The sequence below is a fragment of the Urocitellus parryii genome, chromosome 11 (genome assembly GCF_045843805.1).
Source record: "Urocitellus parryii isolate mUroPar1 chromosome 11, mUroPar1.hap1, whole genome shotgun sequence".
Classification (NCBI taxonomy): Eukaryota; Metazoa; Chordata; class Mammalia; order Rodentia; family Sciuridae; genus Urocitellus; species Urocitellus parryii.
Genome location: NC_135541.1, coordinates 45,803,779 through 45,828,999, shown reverse-complemented (window position 1 = coordinate 45,828,999; position 25,221 = coordinate 45,803,779). Strand labels below are relative to the sequence as shown.

Here is a 25,221-nt window from a genome sequence, read left to right as displayed (position 1 = left end):
TGTTCAGGAAAAGTGACAGTAAAACTGTCAGTGTTAAATGCATGCAATCTATGTTCAACTACAGACACCATATTTAAGACGACAGTGGGGCTGGGGGTGTAGCTCAGTGATAGAACCAGTGTTTAGAATGCATAAGGCCCTGGGTTTGATCCCCAGCACACATTAAAAAAAAATAAAATTAAAATTAAAATTAAAAAAAGACCCTGACAAACTGGAACATACCCAAGTAGTATAACACAGACCTCAACAAATTGGTTATCTACATAACAGGGCTGCTGAACATGGAGAAGTGACTTTAAATGTGGGATGTTAGGTACGTGGAAGGATCAGACTGATTTTCCTTAACCTAAGAAAATAGAAACTGGAATACTGGTAGAAGTTCAATATAAGAAGGAAATTTTTAATGATTAGGGTTCTCTGAAAAGAGAAGTCTGCCTCTAAAGGTTTTGAGTTCCCTGAAAATAACAGATATTATTTCAGATGTTGAATAATTATGTGGTGAACATCAAGTTGAGAAAGGATTAAAGCACTGGAGGGGAAAGGAGGGAGGTGTGGGAGAGGGAAAAACAGTAAGATAGATTATTTTGGGCCCGAGAGTCCATGACTGCATGAAAAGTAAAGATAACAGATGTTGATCTTAGACTTATTAAGGAAAAGGGCAGGACTAGCATTAAAATCTTCATCACATAAAGCTTTTAAAGAAATCTAAGCTTGTTACTTTCAAGCTTCTAGAACAACATACACAGAGCAATAAAACTAGTTGAATAGATTAATTTAGCAACAGTGTTCAAAAATACAATAAATGATAGACATTTACTTTAAAAAAGGTGAGAGGGTCTTGGAATTGGGATATTAAAGCAGCAGACTAAATAACAGAAGCTTCAATTTACAGCTATTTATCTGCCTCACTGAACTATACTTCAGTTTCCTTTGCTTAAAATAAGGATAATAATAGTATTTATCTCACTTTGGAGTTCAAAGAATTAAGTGCAATAATAAATGTAAAGTAGTCAGAATTATTCCTTTCTACTCTTTTCCTTATCTTACATATAAACTTGGTTTTATAGTGTCTGTGTATGTATATATATGTGTATGTGTGTGTGTGTGTGTGTGTGTATTATATATTTATATGTATGGACACATATACAATATGCATATGTATAATTATACAATTTTTAAAGTCATTAAGAACAATAATAGTACTTTTTATCAGTTTGTCCCAGTTTTTTAAAAATCAAATTTTATATCCAATATCTGTTGTTCTTTTACCTGTTGTACGCATGAAGAGCTTATGTGCCTGACTCTCATATCCACGTGATGTATGAAGAGCAATCCAGTCTGGATTTATAAGCTTTGCCCTGCAAATCAAAGCATATATAAAATGTACCTTCTTTTTCACTTGCAGCAATAAAAACACATGAAGTTATTTTAAGGATATATGAATTTATTTTGAGAACTGTCCACTAACATCAATGTTAAAGCTTTACTTTTTATTTAATCATGTAAAATTGACTTAAGCTATAAAATAGCATCTGCCTCGCTCATCTTGCAACAAAACCATACAATGTATAACGGGAAGCTTTCCCTTCACAGTTCCAAAGTAAAACCAAGCTGATGTGTCATTCCACATATTAAGCATATATTTGATAAAGAACAATATACTTGTGCTTTATAATCTTTTCAGTTATAACAATTGTCTATAATAAACAATTATTGTCAATCAATGATAAAACTAAACACAAATATTGAAGATAAATGAAATTTTCAATCATATTATATTACCCTAACACTGAAAAAGCATAATTAATTATCAAGTTTATGAGCTTATTTTCAACCCATAGTTTTTACAAAGTAGTAAATAATTAAGATTGAAATAATAAAACAAGGAAAAGAAGTTCAGGAGATACTGTGAAGAAGTTCCTCAAAGTTTTGCTGATGTCAAGGCTGAGGTGAAATACTACTACAGAGTAGGACTGGGCTCCACCAAAATACAAGTCCTCATCTTCTATATACTACTCCATTTCTTTAAAAGGAATTCCAATTCCATGTCAGAAGTGAAACACTCCAGTAATTCCAGTTTTTAACTTGACAGATTAGTAAGAATAGCCCTATATTTTTCATTACTTTGGGCCATTCAAGAAAAGCTTTTCTGGGGTTGGGGATATCCCTCAGTGGTAGAGCTCTTGCCTAGCACACCCCAAGTCCTAGGCTCAATCTCCAGGTGGGGGACACACACCTTTTCTGTGCACAACTAACCCACTTTAGATATTTCCCAGTAGTCCATGTATAATTGGTAACATCTTTACTTCCAAACAAAGATAAAATTTTGCATTTCTTCCTAGCCTGTCCTCCAAAGAAATTAGAGAAATGGACAAACCCTGATATTTACCTTTCTTAAAACCCATTTTTAAATACATAATACAGTAGTAGCTACAAATGATTTCTCCTCTCTTCAGTAAAGCCAGACCACAGTGTTTCTTACGGTATTTGCTAAAGCCATAAACATTCAGAGTGAAAGAGGAAAAACTTACACATATGCGCACAAGAGACTATGATAAGCTGTGAGAGGTGGATAATCCAATCCCCAATACAGTAAATTGTTATCACTGCTGTTAAAATACCTAGGGAAAAAGAAAAAAGGCACCATTCCATTCATCAATAGTCAAGAAACAGACTTAGTTTAATAGCTCATACAGTTTCATTAAAATTAAGCTTCATAATTTAAATAGTAATTGTTAAGTTATAAATAATTTAGACAAAAGATACAACCCAAGACCATCTTAGGCAAACTGAAACTTATTGTTACCTTATTACTAGTAGACTTAATCAATGACTAAAAAAATGCAAGAAGAAAAGAATTTGCATCTGATAGTCTAATAAATTAGGGAAACAATATTTTTAAGGACCACAATTTTAAAAAGTAAAAAGTCAATTTCAAAGAATACATGAATATTTGGTCTATGCAAAGGTAGGCTTTAACTAAGACTTTGTTTCAATCAACATGTAAAAAGAATCTACTGAATACAAGATTCTGTGAATTAATGAAGAACACTAGGTCTAATGTTTATAAATTCTTTGGCTCCTCCAGTTGGCCAGAATGTATAGGAATGTATATAACTACTCTGACTCAAAAAATAAAAAGTAAATTTATATAAATGGATTTCTTAGTCATATCCTTTATAACTAAGTAACTTCTATCCAATTTGTTTTCTTAGTCATGGGAATAATTTAGAATAATGCAAATTAAACTCTAAAAACTACAAGTAACCATTGTTCATAAACCTATTTCAAATGGGTAGCAATTCCTTGATGTCAGTTTTTTACTTCAGGATTTTAAAAAATGTTTTATGTTAGCACTCAACATGATCATATTAAATAATTTATCATTCACATTCAGAAATCTGTTCTTCTTCTTGTCAGTTCCATAAAATGTAGGTCTGTACGGAAAGGGGTATAATAAAATGATCAAGGCATACAGAAGGCCCAGGGATCTGGGCATAGGATACTATGTTATGGTACCAGCTGGTGGCAGTTGTCCTGACTGCAGAATCTCCAGGTTAGCTGGAATTCTTTTTGAAAGCTTGAATCTAGGAAACTGGGCCTGGAAAACAAAGGACTCACTTATCTAGAAAGGGATGCCTAAAGACTGGTGTCAATTGTGTTATTTCCAAATTCATGTTACTATGGGGCACATTAGCATAGTTTTATTATGTCTGCCTCATACAGTTGTTGAAGCATTGAGTTAAATTAAGGAGCTGTTATGCTATTATGAAGACAAACAACAATAAGTGCTGGCGAGGATGTGGGGAAAAAGGTACACACATACATTGCTGGTGAGACTGCAAATTGGTGCAGCCAATACCGAAAGCAGTATGAAGATTCCTTGGAAAACTTGGAATGGAACCACCATATGACCCAGCTATCCCTCTCCTTGGACTATACCCAAAGGACTTAAAAACAGCATACTACAGGGACTGTTGAGAGCCACAGCCGAAGGGGCCCCAACAAACTTCCAGCTGCCAGCTGATTGGCTCCTCTGCAGTGATGCTCATTGGGCTGTTTCCCTGCCCTTTCAGACCACGGAGCTGCTCATTGAGGGACTCTTTTGGCTCCACCCACACGACCCAGCCAATCGGCCTCAAGAGCAGGAGGAGTGGGGGGGGGGGTTGAGAGGCTTGTAGGAAGCCGATGGTGGCAGTTGGGCTCTGAGGGAATTACTGAAGAGCTCGTGTGGTGTGGTGTGTGTGTGTGTGTGTTCTAAAAATAAAGTTCGTTTCTGCTTGATAAGTGGCTTGTGAATTGTGCCCAGCCAGAATGTGGCAGGGACACAGCTACATCAAGGTTTATAGCAGAATAATTCACAATAGGTAAATTATGGAGCCAACCTAGATGCCCTTCAGTGGATGAATGGATAAAAAAAAAATGTGGCATATATACACAATGGAATTTTACTTAGCATTAAAAGAATAAAATCATGGCATTTGCAGGTAAATGGATGGCACTGGAGAAGACACTGCTAAGCAAAGTTAGCCAATCTCAAAAAAACAAATGCTGAATGTTTTCTCTGATATAAGGAGGCTGACTCATTTCGGGGTAGGAAGAGGGGGCATGAGAGGATTAGATGAATTCTAGATAGGGAAGAGGGGTGAGAGGAAAAGGGAGGAGGTAGAGGATTAGCAAGGGCAGTGGAATATGATGGACATCATTATCCAAAGTACATGTATGAAGACTCAAATTGGGTGCCAACATACTTTATATACAAACAGAGATATGAAAAATTGTGGTATATAAGTGTAATAAGAACTGTAATGCAAAAAAAAACAAAGTACATGTATAAAGACTTAAAATAGCATGAACATACTTTTATATATAAAGATATGAAAAATTGTTCTCTATATGTGTAATAAGAATTGTAAAGCATTCCACTGTCATGTATTTTTAAAAAATCAATATAAAAAATATAAATAAATAAATAAATAAGGAGCTGTTATGTCACTGCCTGATGCAAAGTACGTGCTTAATCATAGTTAAAACTGGCCATTAGCCATGAAACTGGTATAGATAGAGCAATGGGAAATCATCAAGAAATTCAAGAATTACATTTCAACCAATAATTTGGTCTTCAGCCTCTTATAAGGCAAAAGCTATTTTTCATTTACTTTAACCTTGAGATTCACTGGAGATAAGGAAATGAGGTACAGCCCTGACAGTAAGCTGTAAGCACGTAAACATACATACAGTAAATAAAATCACTGATTAGATTGGGAGAAAAGAATGAAAGGGCTAAAAACTGTGTTCCCCACTCTTGTGGACATTCCTACATAAGAGAGAAGCACCAAAGATAGCTTAAAAGCATTTCAAGTAAAACTTTAAAATCTACCAGTAGAAACAAAACAATAAATTGATATTCCTGCTTTACATACTTCAGATAAACCTGAAAAGTTGTATAATGCTATTTATAACACTGAAATGAATTCCCCACTAAATTCCTACATAATCTCAGTGTATGTTTCAGTATTAAATACAAAAAAAAATTGTAAAATTCCATTCAAGAGTGTTATCATTCATTGTAAGCTGGGGGCAGTGGTACATGCCTTTAACCCCTACACTCAGGAGGTTGAAGCAGGAGGATCACAAGTTTGAGTCCAGCAGCCTCCACAACTTGGTGAGATCCTGTCTAAAATGTTAAAAAGAAGAAACAAAACAAAAAAAAAGAAAAGGGCTGGAGACAGCTCAGTAGTGAAATAAAAGAAATGTTATCATTAACTTCAAGATGTAATTTTTCTAACAACCCAGAGTCATTATGAATATTTTTGCTTCAAAAAAAATCTTAATTTGAAAGTTTCAGTTTCAGGAAAGTTTTAAGAATTGCTCAAAGAACTTCTATATATGGAAAATTTTAAAAATTAATTTCACACAACAAAAGAAACCACAAGAAAAATTAAAAGAGCAGATAGGAAGATTTTTATTCTATACACTCATACACACATAGGAAAAAAGGATTAAACTGCAGAACACTATGGTAGCAGACAGACTTTAAGGCATCCCCTTGAGCCCCATTTTCTAAAGTTAAACCCTTGAATGTGTTGATCCCCTCCCCTTGAGTGTGGGCAAGAACTGTGACTTGCTTCTAACCCATAGAATATGGCAAATGGGACAGACTGTCACTTTTGTGTTTATGTCTATATAAAATTCTATCTTGCTAGCAGATATGCTAGACAGACCCTCTCACTGACTTTGAAGAAGCAAGCTGCCACGATTTAGTAAGCAGCATATTGGAGAAGGCACGTGGCAAGAAATTGCAAGTGGATTCCAGAAGCTAAGGGTGGCTTCCAATCAGAAACTGAAGCCGTTGGGTTTGCAGAAGTTAATTCTGCCAACAACCCGAGGGAACATGGGAGTGCATCTTTCCCCAGTGAATTCTCTAATACATCTTGAGCTCAATGGAAACCTGGACTAAAACCTTCTGAGGCCCTAAGCAGAATTATCACAATAAGTTATGCCCAGACTTCTGACATTAAAAAATTTTTGTGATAATAAATGTATGTTTAAGTAATTCCTATTTGTGGTCATTAGTTATACAGTATTAAAAACTTAAATAACTGTTTATTTTAAAAAATCATTAGCAAAAAAACAAGATAATTAATCCACTAGAGATATAAGGAAAAGATATGAACAAGCAATTTTGAGAGGAAATATGATCAATGAATTTATTTCAGGATGCTCAATGTCATAAGTACTCAAGGAAATACAAATTTTAAGTATAGTATGATTAAGGGTTGGTATAGTATGTGGAGACACTGGTGTTAGTACCCACTGAAACTGTCTACAATAGAGATTCCACTTCCAGGAGTCTTACCTAGAAAAAACACATGCACAAGGGAAGTACACGTTTTTCTAATCATTTCTCTACCAAGAGACATTGAGAATCTTTCAGCTTCCTCACTGTTATAAACCACCATTCCCACCAATCCTCCTGATTTATAAAACAATAGTTTTGTTTAGAAAGTGACAAGCTCAGCGCATACCTGCCAGTCCCAGGTATGCGCATTGGACCAGGCAGTTCTTTTTGCTAATGATTATTTTTCAAAGGTGGGAAAGATCTTGCCCCTTGACAAAAAGAGGTAGAAAGAAGAAAGCTATTACTATTATTCCGGCTTTTAACATGACTTTATAAAATCACAATGCTTGAAGCCCAGAGAGTCATCTAATGACTATAAGGTAAAAGGCCTCAAAATAAAAAGCTAGTATAGAAGAATGGCAAAAGAAGATAAAAGGAAAAACCTGAATCTTTGATTACCATCATTAAGCCACTTTTATCAGCCCTGTGAAGTCCTTCAGATAATTGTATTATTGATTAAGCTCACATTTTCTTCTTTTTGAGACAGGATCTCCCTGTGTTTGCCCAGGCTGGCCTGGAACTCCTGGGCTCAAGCCATCCTCCTGCCTTAGCCTCCCAAGTAGCCAACATATTCTTATTTTCTATTAATTACTTCAAAAACACTCACTTCACCATGAAATTTAGCTCCTAGGTTATTTTAGGCTTTTTGTGTTTTGTTGTTGATACACTGGGGATCAAACCCAGAGCCTTGTGCATGCTAGGCAAGTGCTCTATCACTGAACTAAATCCCTAGCCCTCATAATTTTTCAAAGACTCCCAGACCATAATCAAAACCTGATCATGTAAGTATGCTGTGAATTATACATTTCTTATATTTTAATAATGAAAATGTATGCAATAATCCCCCCTTATCTTCAGTTTTGCTTTCTATGGTTTCAGTTATCCTCAGTCAATTGTGGCCCAAAAGTATTAAGTGGAAAATTTCAAAAATAAATAATTCCTAAGTTCTGAAGTGCATGCCATTCTGAAAAATATAATAAAATATCACATCTTCCCACACTAGTCTGTCCAAAAGATGAATCAACCCTTTGTCCAGCATACATTCACATGGTATAAGTTACCTACCTATCAATCAGTAGCCATCTTGATTAGCAGATCAACCGTCATAGTACTATAATGCTTGTATTCAGGTAACCCTTATTTTACGTAATAATGGCCCTAAAGCATAAGAATAGTGATGCTGGCAATTTTATTCAGTATATTATTATAATTGTTCCATTTCATTAGTAGTTAATGATACTTTCTTACTGCTCCTAATCTATACTATTATAATACGTATGTTGCTATGGTTTAGATGTGGTTTGTCCACAAGTTTCATGTGCAGAAAGCTTGGTCCTCATTGTGGCAGTATTAAATAGTGATCTTTTAGTGGGAGGTAACCAGGTCACCAAGGACACTGCCCTCAGAAGGGATTGATAATGATATGTCATACTGTGTTGGTTATTCTCATGAAAGTGAGTTGTTATAAAAGAGTAAGCCTGACCCGAGTCTCTCTCCAGCATACTGTCTGATGTGGCTTACTGTGATCACTTCTGCACATGTTCCCACCACTGTGATACCATCTACCATGAAACCCTCACCTGAGCTGAGCAGATACCAGCCTTATGCTCTTGGGCCTTCAGAACTGTGAGCTAAACAAGTTTCTTTTCCTTATAAAGTATCAAGCTTCCAACATATCATTATAGTAACTGAATATGAATAAATGTGTATACAGGGAAAAAACAAAGTATATAAAAGGGTTCAGTAATATTTGTGGTTTCAGACATACACTGAGGGTCTTTGAAGTATCCTCCATGGATGATCAATGACTATTGTACATATTTTCAACTCTTAATTATGTTATCCAAAGTAGAATACCACTGTTTGAAAAACTGAGGTAGATTGGCACTAGAATGATCCATCTACCCTACATGGTTAAGATTATATTTTCACTCCTATATCAATGTTTCCCCCTAGCATTATGCTGAAAGCTGCAAATTTTCCCTTTTCTCTCATCTTTCAATACTACATATTACATTGAATTTCATAACAAAATCTTTGAGAACTACTTATCAAAGAATAGCCAAGAATAAAATTATCCATGTAAAATTTACAAAACAATTACACAGCTCAAAAGCAGGGCTCTGATTTGTCAGTAAATATTATCTCATTCTACCAATCAAGCAAGAAAGCAGCATTAAGAATTCACTAGTAATCTAAACAATGACACTTGTTAATTAAATGTCAAGATCTGAAAGATGCTCAAAATAGATCAATTAACAATAATGCCAAATATTTAGCTGGCCTCTGTTTGCAATAATCCAAAATCTGACTAGCGTATAGCCAGACTATTAATAGAAAGTTCAACTGTGTTGCATACAACTCTCTGGTAAAGGAATTAGATAAAAGCAGTGACCAAAGGAGTCAACAGAATGTTATGAACATTTTAACAAACAAGCTATCCAGTAAATCAATAAATAATAACATCAATTGTTACTGAAATATGTTCAATAAAAATGACATGGTACAAATTTTTATGAAGCCATAAGGGCAACCAACATATTGAAAGGACATTACACGTCAGGTACTGGTCTCAGTTCTTTACATGGATTATTTTATTCAATTCCCACAAAAATCCAATGAACTATGCAGTCTATTATTTCCATTCTACAAGTGAAAAATGAAAGAGAAGATTAAATAATTTGTCAAAGGTCACAGAGCAGATAAACAGAAAAACCAGGGTCTGAACCCAGGCAGTCTGACTCCAGCATCTATACTTCTCAGGGCTCCTGTACACCTCTAACATTGCCAGCAGACACACTGAACTTCCAGGTAGACTTGTATATAAAGTTAAGGTTGATCACCACAGTTCCAGTGATTGAGAATAACAAAAACTAATAAAAATTTCTGCAATATTCTCTGAGTGCTGTATATACATATATACTATACCATGAAACCCATGAAGAATAGAGCTGACATCCTCCTTCATAACACCAGAGAAAGCTACAAAAATGGAACCACATGAAAAAGAACATACAAACACTTATTTCTTCAACAAATATTTACTGAACAGCTGCAAAGTGCCACAGCCTATACTAGATGCAAGGTATTCAAAGACGAACCAAAGGGACACACGTAAATTTTTCAGAGTTGAAAACAAGTCTTATTACAATAGGCTTCTTCCCTTTGTCCCCTTTTCAGCTTCACAAATTTAGCCATCTGCTATTACCAAGACATTCTGTTTTTACCTATAACTTAAATCAAAGTGATATTTAGTAAGAACAGTAGCAGATGAAGGAACAGGACATGAGTATTTCTGTAATTTATGTCCAGAAGATTTTCTGAGACATATAGTATTCTACCATCACAGTTCTGGCTCAGTAGCATATCCCACTGACTAAATATACATATGGCTAACTATGAGGACTACATAGTTTCAGAGATGGGACTACAACACGCAAGGCAATATATGAGACAAAAACACCATCAGTATGCAGGAGATGATGATACTCAAGATAAAGAAAACAGTGTTTTCCTTTTAAATATCTTCAAAAACTCTATGTCACATGATTAAAATTAAAAAATCAAATTAAAATTATCCATACCATTGTTTGATCGGTAAATTAAAAGTAATTTCTTGCCAGTGTCTCTGAGCTTCATAATCACCAAACATAGGGGGTTTTCCAGCACCTAAGATGAAAGGTAAAAATAGAAAACAACAATCTACTTTAGTATATCAGTGATTGTTTTTTCCTTTGAAAGATTTTCTAAATTACAGAGGGAGTGTAAGTTTGGGAAAGAACTCAGGAATTAAAAAAAAAAAAAAAAAAAAAAAAAAGTCAAGAGAGATAAGGTCTGAATCCTGGCATGCTAACATACCCAGTGATTCAGCCTCCCTAAGCTTGTGCACATTCAAAACAGGATCAACACAGCCTGCCTCGGGGAGTACTAGAACAAGTAAGATAGCAGACCTAAACTACCCAACAGTGCCTGGCACACAGGAAACAGACAATCAGTATAAGCTACTGTTAATATTACTCAATTAAAAATAAGGTAGCCAAGTTTATTTTTACTTCATGAGAAAGAATGTCAAGTATACTGTCCAATGAGTATCATAAAAACTATAATAACAGGGCTGGGGTTGTGGCTCAGTGGTAGAGCGGTTGCCTTGCCTGTGTGAGGCACTGGGTTCGATTTTCAGTACCACATACAAATAAATGAATAAAATAAAGGTCCGTCAACAATTTTTAAAAAAATTATAATAACAAACATCTACGTTTTATGTTTTTGTACAAACTATAAATAATTAAAGGTCAAGTATAGAACTAAAATTAGAGTATATATGAAAAAAATTAGTCACTTTGGTAGGCTTTCCTACCAAATGAGTTATGTAAAAACTTCCAGTTTATAACTTTTTCCTCATAATTGTAAATAAGGGATAATGAACCTTTAATAACTAACATTTGATAATGCTAGACATTTTTGTTTTCTTTTGCAGGGCTGGGAATATCATGCTAGGCAAGCAATGTACCTCTGAGCTATACCTCCATCCCAGTAAGTATTATAATTATTATCATCCCCATTTTAAAGCTAGAAAAATAGAGGCAATGGTCACTCAGTAAGAAGCAGTGTCTGGATTTGAACCCAGCCTGAAAGGCTCCATAGCCCATGTTATTACCTCCTACTCTGTAATGCCTCACAACTTGTTTAAGTAGGTTATTACCCTTAAGTGACACAAAGGTATTTTCTTTTAGTAAACGGTAAACACCCATTCACTCTTTAACTAGCAGCTGACTCCAAAACTGAGAAAGCTCCAAGAGGTACAATAGATTCACAGGTTTTTAAGACAGCAAGTAAGGTGGAAGACACATACAGTCAAATGTACTCATTAATCAGTTGAATAAGGACATACCACTGCCAACTAAAATCCAAGTCAGATTTTCTCCAGCTTTGTAACACCACAATTACGTAAACTATTTTCATTAAATGTTTGTTACTATACCAATATTCTTTAAATGTTAGAATCTACATCCAGAGATAGTCCCACTGTGAAATAATTAAGGGAAAAATAGATTAACAACTCTATAGCATATACACATTGACTCAATCATTCAACTGACACAAGAAATCACCCACCCATGTATACCCATACCCATACACACACACACACACACACACACACACACACACACACCACTCGTTCAGGATGAACCATATCTTATTCATCTGTAGCCTCAAGATATAATAACACCTACTAGACTCTACCAATGGCACCTAACAGATTCTTCATGAATGCTAAAGGCAAGCAAGCTGGTATAATTAGTGTGACATAGCCAGGATTTTGAGTTCATGAGACTTGAATTTGATTTTATACTTGCTAGATGTGCAATGTTAATTTGTGATGGCAGATCAATTAATTATGCCAAGGGTGCTTGAACACAATGCTCAAATATTGGTTCTTGCCCCAAAACATCTTTAAATTACTGCCTGGCCCTTTGAAAGTCTAAGCCTCTCTCTGTTCATGCTGCTTATACCTTTTTCCATTTACCTCTTCTATCAATTCATATCCAACCTTCAAGAACCACCTCAAGGGGCTGAAAGTGTAGCTCAGGGGCAGAGGGCTTGCCTTGCAGGTATGAGACCCCAGGGTCAGTCCCTAGCACTGGGAGGAGAAAGGAAAGGAAGAGAGAAAGAAAAGAATCACCTTGAATCCTAAATCCTCCATGAAGCTTCTCTCATAAATTAAAAACATACTGGTCATTAATTATTGACTTCATCTTAGTACTTATCCTTTCAGTATCACGTTTCATCATGACTAACACCATTTCCTAATCACTATCCAAATAAGAATTTTAGTTCCCATAGACAGAGAAATTTACTTTATAGAGTTCATAGGAAGCAGATTGCTAGAGATACATTAGAAACTTGCTTAATTCAACTGAACAAAGAGAGAACAACATAAAACAAAATTTTTTAAAAAAGAAAAAGCTGGGTATGGTGGCACATGCGTATAACCCAAGCTACTCAGGAGGTTGAAGCAAAAGGATCACAGGTCCCAGGCCAGCCTGGGCAATCTAATGAGTTCTGCCTCAAAATAAAATTCAAAAAGGGCTGGGTATGTACCTCAGTGGTCGAGCTCTTGCCTCATATGTGTAAGGCCCTGCCTTTAATCCCCAGCACAGGGGGAAAACAAAAGGGAAAAGAATTCCCCCAAATAATTAACTGCATTATTTACACATACTTTTTTTTTTTAGTTGTCAATGGACCTTTATTTTATTATTTATATGTGGTGCTAAGAATTAAACCCAGTGCCTCTTGCTTGCTAGGCAAGCGCTCTACCACTGAGCCACCACCCCAGCCCCTACATGTACATTTTTATAGGAAAGTGTTTCGATTTCAATGAATATAACCAACAAATATGGCTTACTTTGGAGAAGGAAGAGAGAGGGGTTTTTATTATTTTGTTTTGTTTTTGTTTGGGTTTGGACCACTGGGATAATAAAAGTCAAGAGAGGATTTTAAGTAATTTCCTGTACCTCAAAAAATCCAACTATCTAGATTTTCTGAAATTGCTCTAGACTTGTAGTCAATGTGGAAGAATTTATTACCAATCTCTCACAAATAGAAGAATGGATAATGACTCTCTTTAGGGTTGGGAAACAAGTTTTTATCCAGAGTCTGACCTACTTCAATAAATTCAGCTGACACTGGCTATGAAATTAGTACTTAAGTTTTTAAAACTGCTAAAGTGCCCTTAAAGCAACCTAGAAGGACAACCCAACTGTACCTATGGGAGCTGCACTTGGGAAGGGCAAAAAGGATTCCTTCCACAGTGATTAATCCTACAAATTCATTTACATAAGATTAAGAATTACCTAAGAAAACACACTGATATATATGTACAGAACTTCAATTTTGTCTCATTCACAGGAAAATTGGCTTAAAGTACCACTTAAATGTTCATTTTATTAATTGCAGAACTATTCAGAATTATGTTTGAATCTACAGCACAGGTAGTTTCTTTGTTAATACATACTTTACATTGAAATTTTTTACATTCTAAGAAAAGGAGATTTGGCTAAAATTTTTTGGTAATAAAATCCCATTTATATGTAACTCAACTGAGTCCTGTGAGTCCTTATAAATAGCTGTGATTAAGTGTTAAGTTCAAAGAAACTGACCAATTGAATAGAACACAGTCACACTTCAACAATGATTGATTCTGTATGACTTTCCTTTTCCTAAGCAGTCAATACAACTTTGGAATAAAAAGATTATTAAAATAAGATAACCCTTCTCAGTTCAAGTATTATTTTCTCTAAAGACAATGGTAACACTTTAAATCAAGTATAGAACAATATGAAATTTCTATAAACTATAATACTTAATATTAAAATTAGAATTTGTGGACTCCCCATAGATTATTTAAAAGCAACAAGCAATATTTAATTCAATATTTCAGGTGTGTGAAAATTACATAATCAACTCCAATAACATAAGAGGTATGCATTTTAGAAAACATTAAATTAATATATATTAGTAGTTTGCATAAATTATATACATGTTTCCAAAGGAAGAAGGATGCATTCACAGTAAGCAAGCTAACCAGAGTTTCTCACTTGAGTATGACGGGGGTTCTGAATGTGCTACCCAAAATATGGCACCTTGGCATTCTGCATATTTTAAGTTGAAGGAATTTGAGAAATAGAAGGTGCAAGGACTCTCTGACCTTCCCCTGAAGCAGGCCATAAAACCCTGATGTGACAAATGTCCTCCTATAACCAGAGGAAAGGGGCATCCTTGTCTCCAAAGATGGAAGGACAACCAGGAAAAAAAAGATCAGCTTTGCCAAGTTTCTCCCAGTTTACCACTCTGAGCTCATATTCCTTTTGTCCTATCATGTTTCTGTTCTTCATCCAACCTAGTACAAAAATGTTCAGGTTTAATTGTTTCTTCAGGTCTTCATTTCCTTGTGAAGGCTCCCATGTCGCTGTTGGTCTGTCCTACTGAATAAATCTGTATGTTTTTCTCTTGCTAATCTGTCTTTTGTTTGGGGACCCCAACAGAAAACCTAGAATGGTAAAAAGGAATGATACTTTTCTCTTACACTAGTGCTTCCTAATTAGAACCTTAAAAGAATGTGAAACAAATGGAAACTAAAAAACAAATTATAACAGAAAAGTATTTTAACTAACAAGTGGGGGCGGGGGAAATCCCTCAGCAGCATCACAGCTATTATGTGTTAAGTCTCCCAGCTTCTATGGCACAGCGGTTTTTCGCATGCAAATGGTGAATATGTCATATTCTTTGTAATGGGGTTGGAGAACTGGATCAGAACACCATTTATCTTAATGTTCTGCATTTTTTATCTTCCTTATCTGAAAAATGATAAAAATATAGAATAGCTCTCTACAAATACTCCACTAATGTGCAACAATGCACTTGTCCTAAACAGTAACCTAAATGTAATCTCATTCTGTTGACTTTCTGAGGTACAATTTAAGAACAAGGTTTAAAATAAGCAGCAGGGTCCTGTTTTCCAGATGGTAAATATAACTGAATAAAACTTAAGACTTCATGAGAGATGTGAGATGAATTATTATATGGAAGCCAAAGGAACAGAATGTCCATTGAGCATTTGATTATACATACCAGCAACAATGAAATACTGCGATTTTAAAATTTGTATTATTTTTTCCTATAGTCTAATTTTAATTCTATTTAACTCCACATCAACATAAACACTTCAAACAAATTATCAGTTAAAATTTTCATTTAATGCCAGGTGCGGTGGCACACACCTGTAATACCAGCAGCTGAGAGGAAGCTGAGACAGGAGGATCACAAGTTCAAAGCCAGCCTCAGCAATTTATCGAGGTGCTAAGCAATTTGGTAAGAATCTGTCTCTAAATAAAATAGAAAATAGGGCTGGGGATGTGGCTCAGTGGGCAAGTGCCCCTGAGTTCAATCCCTGGTACCTCAGAAAAAATTTTTTTATTTAAAAAAAGAAAAATGAACAATAAAAAAATTAAAGATACATGTCAAAATTAGAAGATGAAAGGAAAATCATAAGAGAGACATAGGATTAAAAATGAATCATCATGTTCAAGAATAATGCAGTGCTGAGTCAGAAAACAGGATGACTTTCCAACAGGCCAATTATGGAGTGAAAACAAAAGTAATAGAATTACATATTTTATATAATAACAATTATCAGTTGGGCGTTTCCTCAGTCCTTCTTCTCCCAGTTCAGCTACGAAATGACCTCCTGCATTCTATTCACTAACAAACTTTTCTGAAAGTTTCGATGTTCCATTTTTAACAACCATCAGTCCTCAATTCATTACAGTCTGGCAACCAGGAGGCTCACATGGTCCTTGTCTAGTTTTAATGGCCCCCCGACTTGACATGTCCACAGCTTGACACTGTTAGTCTGTCCTTATTTCTTAAAATTCTTAGGTCTCTCAGCTTCCAAAATAATAACCTCACAAGCTCTACTTCTACCTCAAAGTTTCTTTTCCACCTCTTTTAATCATTACCCCTTCTATTTGGAGGTGGTAAGAAGCTAAATTGTTTTCTTCTTGCACTATAGGTACTTGGCTGAGGAACTTTCAATACAGAAAAGAAGGCTGATGTCATATAGCTCAGTGGTGGAGTACTTGCCTAGCATTTGCAAGGCCTGGGTTCAATCCCCCACACTACAAAAAAAAAAAAAAAAAAAATACAGATGGGACTTCTGTTTCCAGCAGTATAGCAGACTAGTGTCCAGAAAGCACCTTCAGTAACAATCCTATATAACGTTAAATAAATAATGTAACATAATAAATGTATAAACGTTCATATAATTCATATATTCATATAAATATTCATATAAAATTTTAACATATGGCTGAACATGAGTCTTCAGAGTCTAGAAACAAAAATTTCATCAACAACAGAGTCTAAATAAGATTTTCAAAACACTAAAGAAAGTAATTGCTGACACAATTCCACGCCCAGCAAACTTTTAAGACTGAAAGCAAAATAGAGATATTTTCAGACAAAAACTCTTTGTCCCCAAAACATGCTCACTTAAAAAAAAAACTCCCAAAGATGTACTTAGGAAGACATAAAGGGTAAGAAAAAAGGGGGAACAGAAAATGATACACATGAGGGCAAAACTGAACAAATATTAATTGTATAAAACAAGTCACTAATGTCTAATTTATAGGATTAAGAATCATGAAACTGGGCTAGGTATGTGGCTTGGTATACCGACCAAAACAATAATATTGAGTTTATGAATACTAACTATACACTACAAACTACAAACACAAAATGCACTTAACTCTTGTACAGTTTCTTTTTATTATAATCAGATGTTTAAATGTATTTTATTGTCCACATCAATAAAGCTTCAAATTCTTCTCAGAAAGCTTCTCAGAGAGCTTCCTCAGTAAACTTACCAAAAAAATAAAACAAAAACAAAAAAAAATCTACTCAGAAGAATATTTACCTATCTTTGAAAATATAAAAATGTATTACCTGAATAAGAATTAAGAGAAACTGTCCATCGTACTGTTAGTCCTATTAAGACTACTACTGTCATCCAGGACCACTGTTCCATAGTTCTCCAAATTCAGGGAGGAAAACAGAACCAGTTCCAGAATATTTATAATACAGAGTCAGTCACTTATTTTCTTGATCAGAAAAAAGTTACCACTTCTTTGGAATCAGGAGTTGGAGCGATTTTAAGTGGTGCTTAACTTCCAAACAGAAACTGATAATGTCTGTGAAGTAGCCTGTGGGAGAGGAGGAAAAAAAGAGCTTTAGCTTAGAACGGTACCTTAACAAAGAACCTATTAAACCAACTACAAATATGGAGAATCCAGGGGAGAGGGCTAGACTAGGTACAAAGGGAAGGAAGTAGTTTGCTATTCCTTCTTCATTAGTCCTGTAATTAGGAAGTGTACCTCAAAAGGTAGCTCTCTCCCTGTAAAATGTGTCTGAAGATATAGTAGAGGTTTGTTCTTACAAAGGAACATTTCTGAGAAGGAAAATGACAAGAGACATAGATAGTGGCAGAGTCAGTTCTATCTAAAGCATGTTTACCTACGTGTGAATTTAAGACCACAAAGACAGAATGTTTTATCTTTGGTACAGAAAAAAAGGAGGAATTTTGTCTTTGTATTTGCTTTGGAAGTCTTCCATAAAGTAATTTCTGAAGTTTAGTTTTTAATATTTTCTTCAAAAAATATGTACACTAATCACACCAAACTTTCATCTTAGAGAAATGAAACTTTGCAAAGAAATCAATAAGAATAGCCCAAATCTTAAGAGAAAATATAAAAGCAATAAATTCAATTAAACACATGTTTCTCCATCACTCCCTCCCTTTAGGCTAGGCACTGAAAAGTAAAATTAAGACTGGGGATAAAGTTCAGTAGAGTACACCTGCCTAGCAGACACAGGCCCTGAGTGATCCCCAGAAGTGAAAACAAAAAGTAAAAAGCAAACTGACATTTTCTTTTCACAAGGCATGATGGTACTCACCTATAATCCCAGCATTTGGGAAGCTGAGGCAGGAAGATGGTAAGTTTGAGGCCAGCCTCAGCAAATTAAAAGGCCCTCAGCAACCTAGTGACTATCTAATTTTTAAAAAAAAAGGCTGGGGATGTGGCCCAGTGGTTAAGCACCTGAATTCAATCCCTGGAACAAAAAAAAAAAAAAATCTTTCTTATATCTACTACACTCAAAATCTAATATCCAGCCGTAAGACCTCTAAAATATGACCCCTGCCTGCCTCTCCAATTTCATCTCCTTGCACTTTGCCACAGGTCTTTCCTCCCATCCTAGAACCTGTTGAGTTCATGCAAGCCTCCCTCTGTCCCTGCACTTGGAATTCTCTCAATTCAACTCCCTGGATAATCTTTTGTCATTCATGTTATACTTCAAGTCATCCCTTAGAAAAGATCACTCTCTCCCCACCCTACTAAAATTTTCTCCTCTTAATGACTGTACCACTACCTTCTTTAATTTTCTTCACAATTTCTTTCACCATCAGAAGCTGTATTTTCAAACAATATTAAAAAATCACATACACAAAATTTTGAATAAAAGAAGCTGGACACTAAATACATATCATCATATGGTTCAACTTGCTAAAGACTCCTATACAGGCAGAACTGATCTATGGTGTTAGAAATCAAGAAAAAGGACACCAATGGGAAGGAAAGAAGGGATGGTAAATGACAGGGATTTCCTGGGAGATCTTGTGTTTCCTGGGAGATCTGCTTCTTGAGTTGAGTGACGGTTAAAAGACGTTTTTACTGGGACGGGGTTGTCGTCGCTCAGTGGTTGAGCGCTTACGTGAGGCACTGGATTCCATCCCCCGCACCACATAAAAATAAACAAAATAAAGGTATTGTGTCCCGTCTACAACTAAAAATATATTTTTAAAAAGATGTTTTTACTTTGTAATAAGCCAACAAATAATAACTTATCATTTGTGTCCAGTGTTGTTCTGTGTGTATATTATATTCCAATAAAAAAAAGTATTAAAGGAAGTGGCATTTACTTATCAACTGGAATGTAAGCAGCATGTGAGCAGGGATCCTCTTAGTCTTTATGGCTGCTATTGCCCCTCATTTAAAACAATGTGGACAGAAAGCAGGAAACCGCCAAGTATTTACTGAATGGAGAAGACTGGAGGGGGAGGGGAGAACCAAAAACACGGAGGAGAGCGGGACAGGAAAGTATCTAATTTTATATCAAATTTTGCTAAGTCCGTGTGTAAAGATACTCAGACTTAACTGCTCTCTTCCCCTTAAATGTAAAAAGGTTTCTTTACAACTTTTCCAACCTGTAAAGGAAAGTACAGTGACTTTCTAAGCCATCCACACACCACAAAGTTGCCATGTAAGTGGCAAAGGAGGTTCCCGTCCCGCTTGGCCCTGGGAATGCATCCCGACAAGTGCGCCTTCCACATCCAGAGCTGAACGTGTTCTTTTCGGTGTGGAAGACCCTCCCCGCCCAGGCCACCACCGCCGTGGCCACAGCTTCCAGGAAATGCAGCTACCCCAGGTGAGCACATCTGGCAGCTGCGACCCCTCAGGACATTTCTCCTCCCTTCCTGCAGCAGGCTAGACCCTCCGGACTGCAGGAACAAGATCGCCAGGATAGCTACGGCCAGGTCGTGGCACCACCATCACCACCTCTCCTCACCCGACCCCCGAGCGACCGTGCAAGCTGGGCTGGAGAGGCCTCGCGCGCGTCCCTGGGAGTGGATTGGAGATGACAGCCGAGTCACCAGCTCCGCCCCGGCTGTTGGCGCGGCGCGAATGCCCGACAGCCACCCACGCTGGCTCGGGGTCCGGCACCCCGGAATCGCGCTCTTACCCGCGGCTGCCGGACGCTGGGATTCGCGCCCGCAGGGGGCCTCCCGGAAAGCGCCTGCGCGCTCACTCCCAACCTCTACCTCCGCGAGCCCGCGCGCAGCCCGCGCCCCCGGTGCGGGAGCGAGCCCGTCGAGCGTAGGGGCGGGGCGGGGCGGGACTGTACTCTGAGTGCCCGGAGGACGCGGCCCGCGTAGGAAGCCGGGCACCTGACGCTGGAACCCGAGAGGGCTGGTCACCCGGGTTAGGCCAGGGGCAGGTGGAAAGCCCCTTGCTCTTCTTTCCTGGGATCATGGCCAAGGCCTGAGCGGCTGCTTAGCCCACAAATTCCTATCAGGGGCGGGTCCTGGCTCACGTCGGAGAGTGGAGAGCCCTTAGCTGGTGCTCAAGTAACGTGCAGCAAATCTTCCTTTGGGCCTGAGCTCTGGAGGAGCCGCACAACCAATTTCCGTCACTTTCTTCAAGGATGCGAAGACGAATAATCCATAGCAAGGCTGGGAAGTCAATTCATGTAAGAAATATGATTGAACGTCCATTTTCCAGAGCGTGTGGGTCGTGCATAAAAACAGCTCTGCCAGTAGCCACTATGCGTATCCCATCAGGCAGTTTGAATTACCTATTCCCACGTTTGCCCAAAATAACCACATTCTTCTCCATCCTTCAAATAACACACTCATTTCCCCCTTCTGAATCCTGCCATTCTGTATAAGCCAACCCTTCTATAAGTATCAGCATATATTTGTATATTGCTATGGCTTTCTACTAAGTGGGTCTGTACACTCTGTGGACCTCAGTTTCTCCATCTGTGAAATGAATCAGTAGGGCTAAAACTTATGAACTCCCAGGTCTAAAACTTATTCCATTACAGATAAATGGCCATCAGCCTGTAAATATGAAGAATTTGGCCAAGTTTTTGCTCTCCGGGAACTTAATTATCTTTGAAAAGGCTTTTTCATGCATAAAAGGAAGAAGCACACATATTGAATGTCACATCATTGGTGCATACACTAAGCATTGTAAGAGTTTACAACGAGCATTGGGCTCATTGTAAACTACAAACTATCAGGAAATGCTTTTCCTGGAAGAGTCAGCTAGGCATTGAAGAAAAACCTGGGCTTAGATCAGACAAGAGAAGAGAATGGAAGTCAAAATCTAGACAAAGGAAATGGACAAGCCGAATTTGTGGCAGTTGAATTTTCTCAAGGATACATGGTGGGAACTGAAGGAGAGGGATGACTGGAGAATCTTGAACACCAAGCTGTGGTGTTTGGAATTTATTCTCTTATCAGTAAGGGGCCATTAAATGACTTTTAGCAGAGTTAAATGTGTAATACAGTATTAGGAGAAATATGAAGTGGTGATAATGGATCAGATGAATCAGAGGGAGAGGTAGAAAATTATTATAGTAGTGCATGCATGGTTAGACAAGGATCTGGATTGAGATGATAATAGTAGAACTGGAGTGGAAGGGATCAAGGCAAGAGGGAAAATATACAGGTCTTAGTAACATACTAAATATGTAGAAATGAAACAAAGGAGAGGGAAAAATTAAAGATGGCTCCCAAGTCTTCAAGTATGAATTACTAGAACTGATAGATCTTGGGTAGCCTGGAGACGACATAGCTGGTTGGAGGGAAAGATGGTGCATTGTATTGAGTTCAAGGAGATGGTGCATTGTATTGAGTTCAAGGTGACATCAGAACAACAAATTAGTAATACTCAGGTGCCAGTTATGAATCAGAACCCTGGAAAGAAACTGGCACTAAAGAGGGAGAGATGACAACTTTTCATTTGCTGACGAATGAGGAAGCTAGCAGAAAAGGAAAATAGACAACCATACTTGAATAAAAAACATATTTAAAGCCAAGAGAAGGAAGGTAAGCTGATGAAATATAAGGTTACAAACACAGGAAGAAACCCTGTATATTGTAGGATCATGTATATGAAGCATCTTGTAAATAAGAATCTTGTTTGGCAGACCAAAAATCAGGTTAATATTTATTGAATCTAAGGTCCTGTCAATTGTAAGGATCAGCACTAATATTTTATGTACCACTTAGAACAACAACAACAAAAATGCTCTCGTTTGGGACTGGGGTTGTGGCTCAGTGGTAGAGCACTTGCTTATTATGTGTAAAGCACTGGGTTTAATTCTCAGCACCACATATAAATAAATGAATAAAATAAAGGTCCATCAACAACTAAAGACATATTTTTTGAAAATGCTATCATTTAAACTAGTAATGATTATAAACTATATAATTCAGGAACATTGGTCTGTGAAACTATATACATCTTAAAATGATGAAACTCAATACCAGTCTCTTCTTCCTGCCTCCTAACCAAATACCTTTGACCCAATATTTAGAACAAAGCTTGATACTTACAATATTCGTTGAATAAATAGTATAAGGGACCACAAAGCCTCTAATTCACAGCTGAACTCCCCCTCTACTGCCATCTGCTTTTCTACTCTTGCTTTTTCACTCCAGTTGATACTATTTTTCACCCCTTTAACAGATGCTCAGTAAATGCATTTTGTTTGGTAAGTACAATATATTTTTGTTTTTTCCCATATTTTTATTGGTACACTATAATTACATATAATGGTGGGATTTGTTGTTACATATTCATACATACACACACAATAAATACAACAATATATGGGCTGGGGATGTGGCTCAAGCAGTAGCGTGCTTGCCTGGCATGCGTGCGGCCCGGGTTCCATCCTCAGCACTACATACAAAGATGTTGTGTCCGCTGAAGAACTGGAAGAATAAATATTAAAATTCTCATATTCTCTCTCTCTCTCTCTCTCTCTCTCTCTCTCTCTCTCTCTCTCTCTCTCTCTTAAAAAAAAATACAACAATATAATTTGGCCAATAGTGAATGTATTTTGAATGATAGCATTACTATCAGCAAAAAAGGATAAGCCATAGCAAAACCATAGAGCAGATCAAATTTAGGGGCAGTATAGAATTTAGTGTCAAGAGCTAGTGTCTGACTGTGGAGTCAGATAGGTTTAGATTTAAATTTCAGTTCTTGTACTTTCTGACTGTGTGACCTTGATAAAGTCTCCTAACAACTTATGATGTAATTACTTCACCCATAAATAAAAGAATAATAGTACAATATTATCTTCGTTGAGTTGTAATGAGAGTAAAATTAAATCATGCATTTAAAGCTTTGAACATATTGCCTGGCATACAGTATGTCATCAGTAAATAACAGCTATTCTGTTATTCTAAAAAACAGAAGTATTTTAAATTCAGAACCAAGAACTTCTGTTTGCCTGATGGCTATTCACAAAGCCTTGAGGGAGGGGAAGTAGGAAAGGGAGTAAATGGTTCCAGGCCCTGTATTAGGATGCTCCATGTGACACGTGTCGTTCTTTTTTTTAAACCAGGGATTGAACTCTGGGGCACTGGACCACTGAGCCACATCCCCAGCCCTATTTTGTATTTTATTTAGAGTCAGGGTCTCCCTGAGTTGCTTAGCACCTTGTTTTTGCTGAGGCTGGCTTTGAACTTTCAATCTCCTCCTGCCTAAGCCTCCTGGACTACTGGGATTACAGGCTTGCGCCACCCTGCCTGGCTTCTAATTTGTCTTTAATATGCTTTACCCATCTTTGATGTTTTCTTTATCCTACCATATAATAGCCCATACATGTATATATTTATACCCCAATCCAAACGTGTACTATTCCAACTATCTGGAAATTTTCTGTGAAACCAATTTTCACTCATATCCTTCACAAGAGTTGTCACAATTTTTTATAAAACTTGAGAACATATGTTAAATGAAATAAGCCAAACTCAGAAAGTCAAGAGTCATGTTTTCTCTCATCTGTGGAAGCTTAAGAGGAAAAAGGAAAAGAAAGATTGGGGGAATCTCATGAAAATCAAAGAGAGACCAGTAAAGTGGAAGAAAGGGACCAGGGGGAGAGAGGGAGGAGGAAAAGGAAAGGGAAAATACTGGGGAAAGATATTGGCCAAGTTATATTATCATACTGTGTGCATATGTGAATGTGTAACAACAAGTCCCACCCCATTATATACAACTATAATGACCAATAAAAATTGAAAAAATAAAATATTTTAAAAAACAAAAAGAGAGTTGTCACATTTTTAAGGACAATAAACCAAAAGGAACAATATTAATTTCCAAAGACAGTTTGGCCAATAAGTGATAGTTTTGATTATCTTCTGCTATATAACAAATTGATCCAAAATTTAATGGCTTAAACATCAAATTTTACTTGATCATTATTCTGTGGATCAAGAATCCAGGAAGGGTTCAGCTGGGTAGTTAATCTGTCCCAATGGCAGATAATAACCAGATTTCCACACAAAGTTTGGGGTGTCTGGTGTCCAGAGCTAGTGTCTGACTGTGGGGTCCCTCATAAGGCTGAGAATTAACTGAGGCTACAACATCCCCACAAGGGTCCTCAACAGGCAGGGTGAATTTCTTACATGACAGCTTGCTTCCCACAGAGAACATTCCAAGTGTCAAAGGCGAAAGGTGCAGATACCTTAAATCACAGTCTTAGAATATAAATTTATATTTTATAAATAAAATTTATAGTAGGGGCTTTGGTATGGATTGAGCTCCTGCACTAAACCAAAATGAAGTTACATATGCTGAACTTTCATGCCACCAGACCAAAAAAAAAAAAAAAACACAAAAAACCACTGAGTTGTTTATCTGACCTGAGAAGGTCAAGAAAGAGATACTAGCCAGATTTCCAAACAAAAGTCCAATTTTAGCTAGAATGATAAGAAAGTCCCCTCTGCTTTAACCTTTATAGGGAAAATAACTTTGAAATGACCAATCAGCTTTTTGTCCTCTTTCCACTTTCCTCAGCCCTTTTCTGTCTATAAAGTCAACTTCCTCTATTCAATTTATAAGAACACTCATTCTGTCTTGATGTGGCACAATTCTAGAATTGTGAATAAAACCAATTAAGAT

At 36.8% G+C, this 25,221-nt stretch overlaps 1 protein-coding gene across 1 annotated transcript in view; it reads right to left on the bottom strand.

Annotated features, from left to right (window-relative positions):
* The window catches only part of Alg6 (ALG6 alpha-1,3-glucosyltransferase), a 46,008-nt gene extending 25,661 nt beyond the window's left edge, over nucleotides 1-20,347 (bottom strand). Inside the window, exons 1-5 of the mRNA XM_077791229.1 lie at nucleotides 20,258-20,347; nucleotides 17,405-17,661; nucleotides 10,486-10,570; nucleotides 2,532-2,621; nucleotides 1,270-1,358 (exon numbers count right to left, since the gene is read on the bottom strand). Of these exons, the coding sequence (XP_077647355.1) occupies nucleotides 1,270-1,358; nucleotides 2,532-2,621; nucleotides 10,486-10,570; nucleotides 17,405-17,486 (346 nt within the window). The 5' untranslated portion in view covers nucleotides 17,487-17,661; nucleotides 20,258-20,347. The remainder of the gene's footprint in view (nucleotides 1-1,269; nucleotides 1,359-2,531; nucleotides 2,622-10,485; nucleotides 10,571-17,404; nucleotides 17,662-20,257) is intronic.
* Between the last annotated feature and the right edge of the window lie 4,874 nt (nucleotides 20,348-25,221).